Raw genomic sequence first — 15,909 nt, forward strand, 5'->3', positions numbered from 1 at the left:
AATCTTTCAGAGTAAGTTTGCGGTGTAACTACCCGCTCCCACGGGAGGAGAAGCATTTTCTGAACTATTTCTTTTTAATATGTGCCATTTAATTAAGGTGAAATACGACTATCATTCACATCCTTTAAACTAGTTAATAAACAAGGTAAAAGAGAACCTTAGCAGAAAACAAGAATCAAGTCAACATATCATCCTTAAGCCAAACTAGTTGGGACAATGTGAAATTTTAGGAGAAAATACTGAAAGCTATTCATTTTAAGTAGAAGAAAGTAGACAAGGCTACTTTCTTCATACCTTTGGTGAAATGTAGTCTAAACAATATGGACAGTAAATGCAACGGCCAGGCAAAAGCAACCTTCAAATAAGGTTATTGAAGATAGCTTTCACACATTATAACAGTAGCTAATGCCCTATCTTTTGTAGACAGTAGAGCACTTAAATACCATTATCACATGAACTACCTGTGCTAATTTAAGCACACAAAAATTCATATACTGCAAAACTTTGCTTAATCTAAGTTTCTATTACTTTATTGATCTTCGCAGTTGTTAGTGGACATTAACTTGTCTAATAATATCATCTGTATAATTCCCTTGCTTTTGAATGCCACTCCAGCATTAGAGAAGGTAAGAAAAGGAAAAACTTCTCTTGAGTTCAGGAGGAGGCATCCAGCAGAACAACCTCTAGCTTTAACTGTACAAGTGGGCAATTTCCAGCTCTCTGCGACAGAACACCCTGCCCACAAATTTCATTTTTGTGATCTCAAACTCTGCCTTTCCAAGCTGAGAAGCTGGCCCTCTTCTTCACGGCATGAGCACCACTCATCGTATTATGCTCCAGCTCCTCTAACTTGTTATTTGGAGGACATGAAGGAAAAAAAAAAAAAAAAAAAGAGGTGAGCCTGCTCTCACACATTTAGTACAAATTAAGAACTTTCCTTTATCTGACACTTTATGGGGTACGTATACCTTTCTACATTTTTTTTCCTCCTCATCTATTCATCTCTGCCCCACTATGCCTTGATCTTGATGGACTTCTTCCATCTTGGAGGTGACTCAAAGTTACTGCTCTGGAAACCAACGAGCGGGGAAGCAACCAGGCGTCAGAAAAGCAGCCCTAGGAAGTCGTAAAATCAGCAGCTTCTAGTTGCCAAATGCCAGAGCACAAAGTGCTTTTCGTTGCTGCTTGTTTGGAACACTCTTTGGGATGTCAGAACACGAGGAAGATTCTGGATTACGGGCACGCATGCTACATCGGTGCAAGTTTTGCACATCAAGCCACCACAGATCCACAGGTTATGGAGACAGAATAAGGCTGAAACCTGAAATGCTTGGAAAGCCATGCTTGTTTCAGTACTAAGAACAAAAGTTAAACACAGGTATTTCTATTTTTCTGCAACGAAGAGATGAAACTGCAATGACAGGTGATAGAATATTTCAGTAAATCGATGCCCGTGCTTATTTTCAGCTTTGGAAGTTGCCATCTGAGATACAGAGGCAAATACTTTTCACTGTTTGGCAACAGGTTTGGGACACACCTCGTGATGGTTCTTCCCCAGGAAACTCGGAAACAGCCCGACTACACGCGCCTCCAGAGGAGCTCCTGCTCCAGACTGCTGAGGTGAAATACTCTCTCCTTCTGTCTTAGTGCTCACTAGGAAAGTGAATGAATAACTTTGTGATACTTATTTTTGGACACCCCAAGAGAAGCCAGCGATACAGCCACGCAGATCAATCTTTCCCTGCCAGTGGCTATAAATGTTCCCTCTGGAACACTCTCAATTCCTGCCAGCGCAGTGACGGAGAAAACGCACCGAGGCCAGCAGACCCTTGTTATCCAGAAGCACCGCCACGTTCCGGTGAGCTCTCCATTGCCCCATTACCTAACCTAGTAAAAAAATGCATGTTCTGGGGGTAAAGCTTCACTGCACAGCTTCTTTCTGCAGAAGAGGATCACATGGCAACAGAAATGTCTGCACCCACCCCTGCTCCAGCGCCTATGTTTGTCCCAGGACGTTGTAGGGGAACGTGGGCAGCCATCCCACGGTGTTTCAGCAGGCAGCGGCACCCAGATGACCGGCGCAGCCAGCAGCATGCCGGCAACACGCTCTGGGATGGCGTAACCCACAGAGACCTGCAAGGAAGAAGCTTCGGCCAAAACGCTGTCAAGGGATAGCCGAAGGGCTCGGTTTGCAAAAAAACCAAACCACCTACAAACCAGCTGCAGGAACAAAACGACGTGCCATCCCCAGCAAGCCTTAGGGACATGCACGCACTTGCAGAATTCACAGTCAAAGGTGCACGAAGGCCCAAACTGTACAAGCGATGAAGGCACCCAAGGGACATGAATGCTTGTGCCCGACCATTGAAAAATCCCTTAAAGTTGAAACACAGGCAGACGACAGAGCTATTATGGGACTGGATTTGTAGCTATTTGGCAACAGGGATTATTTAAAAACTTGAATAGGTCATTTCCCAGGTCGTTATTTTAATAATAGTCCGAGGTCTGCTCGATGACACACACAGAGGCATTAACAGCAGTAAATGTGCTTTGATGCTACCCTTACTATCTTATATATTTATATATAGCACTAATGCAGTACTTTACAAAAGTGAACAAACAATACCTCTGGTACCTTTTGGGTTAGAATTTAAGTCATTGATGAAATTTGGCACTTTGATGAAATAATCGAGATCCTAGAAGTTAAAAGCCAGTTTTCACCCTGGATGCCACAACAGAACTGTAAAGACACATCCTGGAACCAACTTCAGTTTCTGACACACTGAAGAGCAAGTAACGTCGCAAGGACAAATTAATGTGTTAAAAGACAACCTAGACGAAGCCGGACAGGCTAATGCAACTCCTGGTTACAGTGCTGAACAAGATGACTACCTACTGAAATGGTCATGATGCAGGCTGGCTGTACTGTCAGTCCTGGGCCACCACAGTGTCATTGCCTAGGGTTAAAGAGCACTTCTCGCTCAGAAATACTTCCAATAATTAGTATATTGCAGTGTGTCATAATCATAAGCCTTGCCATAATGTTAGCAAACAAAAAACCTTATGAAAACAGCTGGATGCCTCGCAGATAATGTACGGAAGAGCTCTACTTAGAACACTTTTTTGGCTTCACATTCTTCTCTGATTTTATTTTTAATGTAGTTTTAACATTTTAACATATTTAAGCAGAAGAGTGAAGATCCCTACATCACATTTAAGCTCAGTTTTTGTTACCCCCCACTACCCTCATGTGAATTCTTATATAGAGAAAAAGACTATAGCAGGAAATACTGTTGGGCTGATAATTCAGAAGAAAACAAGAACTAGAAAACACAAGCATGTCCACATTAAAAAAAAAGGTTTAAAATGCAGCATTACAATACTAAAGCATCTCATGGTTTCCTATAGTTTGAGTTATGGATAAATTACTGGTAATTAAATGTTCTTTCCACTCCCTCTCTTTTAAGAAACCTATCTGGTTGGTATACAAACGCTGCTGGTTGGGTTTGGACGAGTGTCCTCGCTAAGCACTGCTGCTGCCTTAGCAAGAGCTAAGGAATACCACGGTGTTTAACACCACTGGAAGCAGCAGCAGCATCACAAAACTAAAGCCCTAAAATTTCTAACATATTCCAGAATACTGGGAAACTGCAAAGCGTATAAAAGCATTTTATTACTTCCCAGCTCCCAAATACAAAGATTTTGTTGATAAGGAAGTGGAGGGAGGAAAGGGTAGGAAGGAAGGAGTATTTGCTGAACTTAATTTCCAAGCTCTTCTGTGCAAGTTTCATTTAGATTGATTTGTTCAGAAAAGGGGCTTGGGGGGACACGGGTTTTTGGGGGGCATGAGAAAGTCTGAAGCACAACAATTGAAATTAATGATGTTTTTGGTAAGCGGAAAAATAAGAGTCCGCACTTTAAAATGACCATTAGAACTGTTTTAAAGACCAGCAGATAAGAAAACAAAAAAGGAAAGAGCGACTTTTAAAAAGGTTCTGCAAAAAAGTGCAAGATTAAAGCCATTATACAATTGGAGCGAGAAACATTTCACAGACTTATCTACAAAGCAGTCTCTTCTGGCGACACCTACAATATTTGTTTTATGCAGTTATCCTCTGAAACAAGCTGTCTCGGCGCCCTCTGATAACGCAGCTGAGCCAATCTATCAGCTATCAGCTGGCAAAAAGATGTCAGCCACCGTCGGCCTCCTTCCTCTCCCTCACGAGTTCCCGCCACTTTGCTTTCACCTGGGCTCTGCTGCTGATCGGACTACGCAGTAATGTTGATTCAACTCACTAACGTAGCAGAAAGTTAACCTAACCAAAATGAAAGTCTCTTGTCAGTTGAAGCCAAATCGGCATATTAAACAGCAAACCATGAGAGCCAGGGTATCCAGGGGCAAGAAGGAGTAAGGCCAGGGCTGCCATTTTTGGCAGCGGCCAACCATTAAACAAGTTCTGCCTTTTTATCTTTATTGTGCCATAACCTTCCCCAGACTTCTTATGGGTCTGCCTTTTTTTTTTTTAATAGCAGGGGAGATATGCGAGTGTTGCTATAATACATACTGCAGAATAACTAATGGAAAAAAAAATTAGCAAGAGCAGGTGAGTCTTCAGAAACACTTCTATTTTCAAAGAACTACAGAGTTGAAATGAGCCAGCCAGCCAACGAGTTTAATACCAGTTAGAACACTCTAACGGGTTATAAACATATTATGCCAGGACTTGATCGTGATCTCCAAATCCTTTTGAACATACTAAACCTTGCCTAGGCAACTCAAGTCCATAAGCAAGGGAAAAGTTTAGCACCAGCCTTCAGAAAGGGCCCAGGGAATATCTTGACTAAAAAACTGAAGAAGTTACCCATAACCAGCCAACACATTGCTGTTCATTTTTACGATTCTACTGTATGAAAATCCGGCTATTCCCTGTCCTCTGCCAAAACCACCAGCTTCCCTAACATTTCCATGACGCAGCTACATGCCAGGTATCAGAAAGAAGTCGTCTTCATGGTGAAAATTAATGACTAAAGGACAGCAAAAGTTAACAGAGTAAGTTGAATGAGAAAGACTAGTGTATGCAATATATTAAAACTGTCAAGAGAGTTTAAAGCCAATCATCAGGCCACATTTTCTCTCCCACTAAAAACACCTTACTAAAAACCAAGTAAGTAACTGACAGAAATATTCGTGTCTAAATCATAGCATATCAGATGCAGTAGTTGATATTTCTACAATCCCCTCTTTACAGTTATTTTAAGTCATCAAATGCTTTTTCGGCTTGAGAGCTACTTTGAAACTCAATAGCAAAATTACCTGGAGAGCTGGAAAATGTTTTGTTTGAAACCAGATTTCCCCACACACATTAAAAAAAGCGCTTCCCTAATGCTATTGACACTGAAATCTCAAAGGGCACAGAAATCACAGCAGCCACCTACAAAATCTGTGTATTTCGTTAAGAAGTGGTACTTGACCATTTACATTAAAATTTTGTGTCTCGGGATCATATCTGAGATCTCTGGAAACCTTTACACTTAACTACAGAATAAGAACACATGCAGCCGGTATAGATTTCAACAAATACACGTACGTACCTATACTGGAGGTATAATCGGTGGCTCCAAAGATCAACTCTGGTGCCCTGTAGTACCGAGAGCAGATGTATGAGACATTAGGTTCTCCACGAACCAGCTGTTTTGCACTGAAAAGGAAACAAAATCATAATCTTTCAGTAAGGTATAGTTTTACGATATTGCAGTGCAGACCAACACTAAGCTTTGGCACTCTTCACCCACCCCCAAATCCTAAATGCTAAAGTACCATGTTCTTCTAAGCTGATGCAAGCCACAAACTCAATGATTTACCATGAAATCAGTCCAATCCATCAAGCAGCTACCTTGTACTGGACACAGCAAAGGAAATTCTGACTACAGTCTAGGTGACAAATAGGGTCAGATTTTTGGCTGGCAGTTGTCTTTTGCCAGGTACAAAGGTTTGTTTACAAAGAAAAAGAGGACAGAATACAGTTCAGTCAAATTTAGTTACCTTTTAAGGTTCAAAAGCCCTGGATATTCACCAGAACTGAGAGGGTTTGGCGTTTTTGGGGGTTTTTTTTAGGGGGTGGGTGGTGGTGGTGGTGTGGTGGGTTTTTTTGAACTTCCATCAGAATATTCTGGCTTTTTACTGTTTAAGGGAGTGTGGTATGAGGAGACAAAGGAATAAAAAACTTTGCCAGTGTAATCACATGTTAATGGTCCACGATTAACTTGAAGGCTTCATTTACACTGCAAGACATCAGTCGCAAAGGATCTAATCTACAGTAACCACTACCTTTGGAAGCATCTAAGAAAACAGAGGAACACGAGAGCACCTTACTTTTGGAACATGAGTCTATGAACATCTTATACTTCTTTCTTAATTGACACCAAGTGTTAGATGGAAAGGAGCTGGAGGACAAAACTGCCCTTTTAGAAATATGACACTCAACTAAGTAGCACCAAACCCAGCGGAGTGGCAAGCCAGCCAAATCCAACATCCAGCCTTCCAGACGCTCCTCTTGGCCTTCAGGGAAGGACTCCCACCACCCCTCAGTCTGTTTTAAAAAGTCTGTTTTCTATATAGAAACTACAATTAACAGATTCCCACTGTTAACACAGAGGAATTACCACCATTTAATGCATTGTTTCTTTTGAGTGTCAGTGTGATTCCTATTTTGCTCCAACACCGGTGAGGCGGAGCCGAGGAAGAGATTCCCGAGCCACGAGGCATGACGATGCGCTGCTTGAATAACCACCCTCTGACATTCCCACTCACTACGCGCAAGCGAATTTAGCAACAGCAGCTTCAGTGACCCCTCGCACATATGCCCTAACTATTTTAGTCTGCAAAGTTATAGCACAATCTGAAGACTGAACTTTCCCAGAGAGAAATCTGTCTCCCGTCTCAGTGTGGATTCCCAGAATTTCTGGAGCAGTTTTAAGACGAGGGCTGGACTCTAAAGGTGAGTCACTTGAATGGATACTGGAAATAAATGTGCCACTGGAACCTAGGGTATAGACATCCGCTATGTTAGAGCTTCAATTACAAGTGTTGCTTCTGATCTCGAGCCTCTACAGCATTTGAAATATTAAGTAACTTTGTGTACATAAAAATAAACTAATAAAGCATAACGTTAGCCTTTTCAGGTTACTATACCACTGCGCCTGTCCTCTCTTTCCCAAACACATTTCACCCTAACATTTGGTTGTATTTTTCCATGGCACAGTATTATCCCTATGCAATGGCATATTTATTTTATTTTTTGACTACCTGCACAAATAACAGCCTTGAATTTTATTTCTCTCCATATTGATTTGTAGTTTCAAAACTACAAATGAAGACCTTTGGAAGAACACGGAGGGTTTCTCTGCAAAACAACTGCACCCAGGTTCACTTTCACCAGGCTTCAGGCCACAGACGCGCTTACCTTCCGAAGTCGCAGAGTTTTAGAACAGCTGTATCAGGGTCCAGCAAGAGGTTCTGTGGTTTTATATCCCGGTGGCAGATCCCAAAGGAATGGATATAGGCTAAACTCCGGAACAGCTGATACATGTACAACTGGAAGATGGAAACATTGCATAAGGCATGCTTTCCCAGTCAAAACAGGGTAAACAATTCATTTAGCACAAACTCCTATTAGACGAAAACCAGAATCACTCAAAAAAGACCCTACTGAATGCATATTAGTGCTATGAAGATGGGCAAGGTATTCGCATACCTTCCCCACCACCCTTTGCTACATACCCACACATACAGCTTAAATTTGTTCATTCATCCTTCCAAAAGGGACCACAATTCCAAAATAATAATTGTGCCAGCTTTCCAACATCTATAAATAACGGTAGTCATAAAAAACAGAGACGAAATAAAGGTGTTTCAGTTTGCTTTATAAATCAGCCTCTTCATAGAAATGAAGTATTCCAGGTTATGTAAAGGGGAAAAAAAAACCCAACCCCCCCAAAAAAACCACAACAAAGAAAACCCTTCAGTTGATGAAGTTATTAACAACATATTAAATGTTGCCCAAGGACTATGGTAGTGTCTCAGCCTGTCACTTGAATGAATGTCCCCAGCTTCTCTTGGTGAGGGGACAGACTCATTTTAATTTCAAATCTCTGGGCAAAAAGAGTGGGCAGATAAAAACAACTTTTCAGGATAATTTTCTGCAAGGCACAGCAAACAAGCATGCTGAGGGAGGGTTTGCTCTGCCCCCTGTTCAAGGCTAACCAGCCCCTTAGCGAGGAGGAACACAGCAAGGGGAGGTGCTATCAAGCCAAGAGCTTCACAGGGCAAGATCACAGGGCAAGGGGAGGATGCCCAGCTGCTGGAGCTACCTGCTTTATGGAGAATAACGAGCTGCTGGACACAATTAGGACTGTATAGCATAGTCATAAAGGCATGGGAAGCCCTGTTTCAAGGTCGACAACGCTTTCCTTTTCTGAGCTCATTCTCCATAGTTCACCTTTAATGGTCTGTAAAACCCGGTGCAATTGCTAGATACTGTTATCAGGTCATGTTTGCCTCACTTTCACCACTATCTTTGTCTTTTGCTCTTTCTCTCTCCCTTGGTTTTTGTTTGTTTGGTGGGGAAGGTAGGAGCGGGAAGAGTCGCCTGAGTTTTGGCTCTAGGTCTTTAGTTTTCATATTTGTTTCTCAAAACCACAACTCTGCACAAAGAAAAGGAAACAAACATGTTTTCTGAAGTGCCTGTTCCAGACGCATTATTGTGCAAGCGTATTGCAAAATAATCCAAAAGATTGCTCTAACTTGAGAAGTCAAGTCAACACATGTGGGATTTAGAAAGTATGCCTTTCATCTCCACACAGCAAACCCAAAATTTCCAAGAATTTCTTACAGCACATTAGAAGTTACAAATAAAAATTAGCAAAAAGATTGCTAGAAAAGCTTCCTTGCAGTTCTTTAACAGTTTCTTTGTTACCCAGGGGAAAGCAGCTCTCTGCCTGCCTAGGTATCAATCAGAAGTGAACAAATAGGTATGATCTGACCTTTGTGCAACCAAGATGTCTGAAAAATTGCAAAAGCTTTAATGACATCAAGGTAACATGATCCTTTTCAATACAGGATTATGAGAAAGGCTTGCCTTGCCAGAAAAATAAGAAGTCTTCCAGGCTACCTGGAACGAGAAGTCCCAAGTATCCAGCAAGATGAAAGAGTCGAAGCAGAATTTTCTCTCAAAAGGTAAGTAAGGACAATTTTTTCCCAAGTCCCCATAATGAAGCACAATTAGGGCAAGAGTACTGACAAAAGCTATATAAACAATTTATCAAAAGCTAAGCTAACAAATTTGGGGGAGCATATAACCTGAAGACATGCTGTTCCACCAACAGACCAAAAAGAGTAACCTTGCAGTAGAAATTCTTATTGCTGGATGATAAGATTCTGTGCTTTCTTAAAAACAGGCACGTGGAGACATGCCACTTACAATTTATGCATACACAGTTACGCAACAACACTTTGTTATTGGAATAATTACTATTTGTAACTTTCATCTTCTTTCAATCAAATTAAAGCTTTTTTTCTTAAGCCCATCCTCATGTTAAAGCATTACACTTTTAAAGAGAAGTCTGGAGAAATTAAGACGAATCAGGAATATTTGTTGCTAATTTTCATGTCACCTGGACGCCATGTTAACAAGTTAATGCCGTGTGAAAACATGATTGTTCACTAGCGTGTGGATTGTGGGCACAATATATGAAATGGAACTATGAGACCCAGACGGGTCCTGTGTTGGCCAAAAAAATGAAATTTTATTCATTTGAACCACTTTGCAAAAGATGACAAAAGATGCAGACAACTTAAGAGATGTCGTGAGCCTACAAGGTGCATACAGACTCTTACCCCACATAGCTCTTCAAGACAAGAGCCACTTGGCTTCCCACAAGGGAAGGGGACAAAAATATGCCTTTCATGCCCCCAACAGAAGCACATGAACTCCTACTCATATGCCAGGGAAGGGGGAAGATAACAGATAAGAGAGCACTGTTCTTCCTGACATCCTCTTTCAGTTCCTGACCTTTGTGCTATTGTGTCTTCATCATCTCAGGAAACTGGGGCTGCTCGTCTGGCTGGTGTCAGTCTCTATCTAAGCTGCTTAACAACCAAAACATTCCCCCCCACGCTCAGCCTCCCCCACCCATTCCAAGATTTTTGTAAAATGAGAAATCAGGAGTGCTTCCTTTAAGCCTCATGCCTCTATTCTTCCTTCACCGTAACAAATAATCATTTTAATCTTTCTTTTTTTCTTCCTTGCCTCAAGACGTATGCGCTCCTAAAAATTTCAGAAAACTAGTTATGTCAGAAAAGAGGTATCCGCAGAGTCTATTCCTATAATAACCTTCTTCATCTAACCGCATCTATCAGTTACCTACCTTGACATAAATCATAGGGAGTGTCTGTTTGGCCCGACTATAATGTCTGGCAACTCTGTATACTGTTTCAGGAACATAGTCCAGCACCAAGTTGAGGTACACCTCATCTTTCTGAAAGAGAAAAGAGCAGGGGGAAAAAAAAAAATAAATCAGCAACAGATTTGAAGCATGAAGTACAATTAAAGCATTCAGAAAGCCACCAGGATGAGAAAGCTGTGGACATTTTAAGTACATGTCTCTAGTGGCAGTGCAAGCTGCTGCCAAACAGTTTTTCCTTTCAGCTTTGCACTTGTGCACAAATACTTAAGTCAAACTTACGTTCAAGGTCACATTAATTAATATGGTCTCCAACATAAGGCATTTTCTGATTATAAATGTGGAGAAGGATATAATCGTTCTGCCCATTCAATATTTTCATTAGCAGACACGGTGACACTTGCATCATTATTTAAAGCAGTCTATTAACCCAGTAGTCCCTTCCCCACCAAAACCCAAGAAGTGCAAATTTAAAAGTCCCAAACTCACATCCCATAACTACACATCAAAAACAAGTTCCTGCATCTTTTAGAAATGTTCCTTTGATCTTACCGAATTTCTAACTATTAAGGGATTAATAACACATATTAACCATTCACACACAGTAGGCTAGTGTTAACATTTGTAACCATTTTGTTTACATACAGTTATCTCCAACTTAAACATATGAACTTATTCATGGCAAAACAGAACAAGACAAAAATAAAGACTTGAGTATTACTTGTAATATCTAGGATCAGGTTAGAGGCCCGTGTGAACGTAACACAGAGAAACAACAAATGGAGAAACAACAAACGTAGCTGTATAATAAGGTGCTTCGTTAGAGAATACATTAGCAAAGGACAGAAGGAACAAAGAGGAATTAAATGACAAAGTACTATAATCACATAGTGCCTAATTGCGGAACTGAGAATTTTCAGCAGTAAAACAGGTCTTAAAAAGACTTCAGATATTTTAATTCAGTCTTCTGTGCAACTCCTATCAAGACTGTGAATACATTTAATGTTGGGGGGTGGGTATAATTAATTATATCAACCTGAAAAATTATTCTTGAAAGCTAGGTGAATTAACCAGGAGTAACCTCTCCTGCGCTTGCTGTGTTAACAGCTGGATCTTTCTATAGAGAAAGACGATGCAAAGAGACTTTACGTGGATGGAAACAGTACAGAACGCCCAAGTCTTCAACTGGAGTCCCTTGTCGGCAGGTCCGCTGGCTGTGTATCTGAACACCCAAAACCAAACCTCATTTATCTATAGCAATTTAATGATATTACTGTGCCTTAACACATCACCCAGAGCACAGAGTGTGGCGAGTTACTCTCACAGTGCTCCGTTTTCTTTACCGGTCTCTATCCTGCGTCAGCACAGAGCAGCAGTCTGCAATGAGTAAAGAAATGGTACGTGGTAACGCACGCAGAAATACGCAGCTTGAATACACGATATGCGAAGAACTGCTGCTTTTGTGTGTTATTAAAGACTCGGAATTCAATATCTCGGTTCACCATTATTTGACAATAAATGCTCGTATTTTCAGGACGTTTTAATAGCTCTTACCGATACCTCCTAATAGGCCAAGTCACCTTGCAAAGCCCTGCCTACATCACTCCTCCCCACAAAAAAAAAATATTCTTTTTTTAATATCATTACCGAAATGACAGCGGCAACAGCACCAGCACTAAGTAAATGCCAATGGCCCACTAACTTGTATCTGCTCTTATGGTAATTCTGCAACAGAGAGAAAGAGCAGCAGCCTCCCAGACCGTGCCTGCGCTGGTGCCTCTCCCAGTGCCGTCCCAGGAACTGGGTACCAAGGTGAAGGACTCTGAGGACCAGGCTGGAGAACAAACTTTTTGAAATGGATGAGGAGGGACACCTACCAGCAGCGCAGAGGGAATACCAGATGGCTCTGGAAGTCCACGGACGTGCAAATGTATGCAAGAAAACGATGTGCTTGTATTTTAGCACTTTCCCTTCTGCAACAAGAGAAGTCCTTCCTTCCCTGACTCTCACTTCAAGCCAATAAAAATCCACCACCACCTCTTCTTAGGTGAGAGCCTTCAAGGTATTAATTATAAAATACAGAAAATAAATGTCCTGACAAATCAAAGTTAACTCATGCCTGGTAAGGCAACCTGTACACCAAGAGAAGAAACAGTCTCATGAATATGAATTCTGCTTGATTCGGTGTAGATACAACCTGATGAATACGTTTAATGCTTGCCTCCTCTTGGAGAGTGGGAAAGCCTTATTGGCAGCAAGTCACTGCACAAAGTACTACGTTGCTGAGGCTGATTACTTTCATTCAGAGGATTCACGTTCCATGTATGAAAAAAATGTACATGAGCGATTAGAGAGACAGAAAAAAAAAAAAGAGTAGAAATGGAACTACAGGGATTTCATTATCCTCTCATAGTACAAGTAAAAGGAGACATGTAAACCAGTAAGACCCATCTATAGGTCCCATAGATGCTATGTTTGCCAAACATACCCCACCTATGCTACTTCACAACAGCAAGTTTTGAGAACTACAGAACTCTCTTTAGTTCACACCACCTTTGTTTTACTTTTCTCTCCTCCATTTTGATTTTTATTTCATGTTCTGTTGGAAGCTACATGGGTTTCACACGGCACTGCTCCTCTGTAAACACGTATCGCACGTTATCACCTAGAAGATGTGAAGGCACAAACGCCTTTCCCCCAACCGACAACCAAGTTTTGATGTACCATTTGATGTACCCAGAACTTTAATATACAACTACAAAGGCAAGGCTTATGGTGTTGCCTATATAAGTAGCAGCACTCCTGCCACAAGCAACTGACACTTCAGAAGTGCCCTACATGACTACTTTCATGAATTAAAGATGATTCAAGTGTTCTGACCTACTTCCTCCTGATGTAACCTGGCACAAATCTGATAAATGCTCAGAATTCAGTTTTCAAGAGCCCTCACCCTTCTCTGTGAGCATGAACTGGATGAAAATAACATCTGAGTTACCTGGATTCCCCTGAACAACATTCAATATGAGCTAGAAAGCAGTCATGGCCTGACAAGCTCTGAGGATGATGTAACCTGGTTTGCCTACCTCATGCATTCCTCCTAAACACATATTTTTCCAGTGACCCAGATGTATTGCAATAGGAAACAGGGTTAGCTCAAAGAGCTTGCCAAATGAGGGCAACTACTTGAGGATCAAGCGGGAGGATCAAGGCTTATCTTTCCATTACAGGAAGCCTTTTTCAAACCTCACCGCGTATTCCACACGTGACTCCGTTTCCACGCTGCTGTTTCAAAATCACTGGGCCGGGAACCTCCCAAGGTAAAGTAACCATCAGGAGCACCTCTGAAATGCCTCTACAGAGAAGAGAGAGGTCCAGACGAGACTGCATTGTATAAACGACAGAAAGCAAACACAAAGTGTCGTTTAATAACTCACTCCTCTCTACAGTCATTGGGATTGAATAGATTATTAGCTTTCCTCAGCAGGTCAAACGTTTAATGTGCATCCATGTTCTCCTGTGCTTGCTGCTAAGGTTATGACCATGTACTCTTGAAAATGAAAAAGGGGGGAAGGGCAGGGAGGCAGATCCTGAAATATCAATGTATTTTATAAGGATTTTGATTTTAGCAATACAGCTCATGTACCTGCAATCGCCTCAAATGTTAGAAGCTGCTTTTTTGTCACTTGGCTGATAAATGCTCAGTTGACAAACACTGCTCCGAAACAAGCCAGAGCAAAATCACCACGGCCTTGCCATTGAACCGCTCTGCACCGCTCAAGAACCGACAATTCAAGCACCATTTCACTTCGGCTGGAAACACTTCATGTAAGTAGATACCAATACTGAATATGACATAATAAAAGGCACGAGAAAGTCTAGGACATGAAAGCCAAAACATTCCAGCAACTTAATTTTTTTCTTTGTATCAGAAACTGGAGATAAACCAGGCTGCAAATACAGCTACTCCAGCGCATGAGCCTTACACATTACATGGCTTAAGACCGAGCAAAATTGAAAACATTACCCTACCGACATAGGAAAGGGTACGTGGAGGTCTCAAACTCCACTTCTGAAACTCTTCTGCCCTTCAGTCCCCACAAGTAACCTGTTTTAAGCACCAACTTAACTGTGGCCAGCATAAAGCAGCAGCTATTGAATTCAAAGATTCACTCTTCTGGATTGTTCCTTGCAGGGGAAGCACAAATATTCAATCTCTGTGATCCTTCCCCACCTCAACAAACCCCAAATTAATCCTGAGTGGTTTCCACCAGCTTTCATCATTTTTTTTTTTCCATATATCGCTCACACTACATTTCCAATGTGCATGTGTAAACACTGTCATCAACATTAGTCAGCCATGGTCCAGCTGTTGCCCCTATTTACCACCAACACGATGAGGTATGGAGCCAGGGAGGTCATACACGCCAAACACCAGACTGAGGGCAAAAGCAAAAATCACAGGGCATACTCTGAAGAATATGTCAGTAAGATGCTAGAAGTTCTCCTGAACTGGAACCTAAGGAAAATTTCTCTGAGCATCAAGTAATAGGATAAAAAGGTTAAGAAACTATTCTGGGTGCTCTTCTCGGGTGACTAAATTTACTGGTCAGCATTTGGAAAGAATGATGAATAGGCTCATTTTGATTTTCATCTCCTGGCAGATCAGTAACAGTGGTGGTGGTGGTTCTGGTGTGGTTTGCAGGTGGCTTGCTTTCATTCTTTTTTGTTTGTTTGTTTGTTTTTAATCTCAGATCATTTAATTGAGCTAGCTTTCAGACAGACTCCACGTGATCAGCTACATGAGCACAACCGAGAGGAGATGACCAACACAGGAGTTTCTGAAACTCACTTTGCATTTGGTCAAATAAATGTGGAACTACTTTCTGAAGAAACTCGCTTTACCTGCCTATTCAAGCTAAAAGCACACAGATAAGAGATAAACCTAAAATTAAGGAATACGCCTCCAGAATGCACTACTTATTGCAATTATCCCAAGGCATCAGGACTGGGGCTATACGAGGTAAATAAGCCAGTCAGTTTACTCAAGGAGATCATGTTTTCTTTACCGTGTGACAGCACCCCACCAATGCTGTTTCGGAGGTAGGTGCTACGCACGGAGCTGTTACTGACAGGATGGCGGCTACACAAGGGTTCTGTCAAAAAGCGTTAAGGCTTTAACTTGGAGTCAGAAAGCAAGAAAATGGATTTCAGCATTTCACGTGGATCATCCTTCTTTCTGCGTGCATTATTTAAACATCAGAGAGTATCAGCGTGAGGTAAGATATGCCCTTCACCCTGGCTTAGCCGTCTAGATTTAGACAACATACAAGGTTCAAAGTCACACAGGTTTTGCCCTAGATTCAAAGAAAGGTTATTTTTCTTAAAGCTACAACCAGCATGCACTTCACACACCCTTATCAAGCACCATGAGATCCACCTTCCTTCTCT

The 15,909-nt window shown here is 41.5% G+C and overlaps 1 protein-coding gene across 2 annotated transcripts in view; it reads right to left on the reverse strand.

Annotated features, from left to right (window-relative positions):
* Positions 1 to 15,909, reverse strand: part of GSK3B (glycogen synthase kinase 3 beta) — a 154,327-nt gene that overhangs the window by 44,906 nt on the left and 93,512 nt on the right. For both annotated transcript variants that reach the window (XM_082304118.1, XM_082304119.1), the window contains exons 4-6: positions 10,426 to 10,536; positions 7,464 to 7,594; positions 5,593 to 5,699 (exon numbers count right to left, since the gene is read on the reverse strand). In XM_082304118.1, coding sequence (XP_082160244.1) covers positions 5,593 to 5,699; positions 7,464 to 7,594; positions 10,426 to 10,536 — 349 coding nt within the window. The remainder of the gene's footprint in view (positions 1 to 5,592; positions 5,700 to 7,463; positions 7,595 to 10,425; positions 10,537 to 15,909) is intronic.

The sequence above is a fragment of the Platalea leucorodia genome (genome assembly GCF_965183815.1).
Source record: "Platalea leucorodia genome assembly, chromosome: 2".
Taxonomy (NCBI): domain Eukaryota; kingdom Metazoa; phylum Chordata; class Aves; order Pelecaniformes; family Threskiornithidae; genus Platalea; species Platalea leucorodia.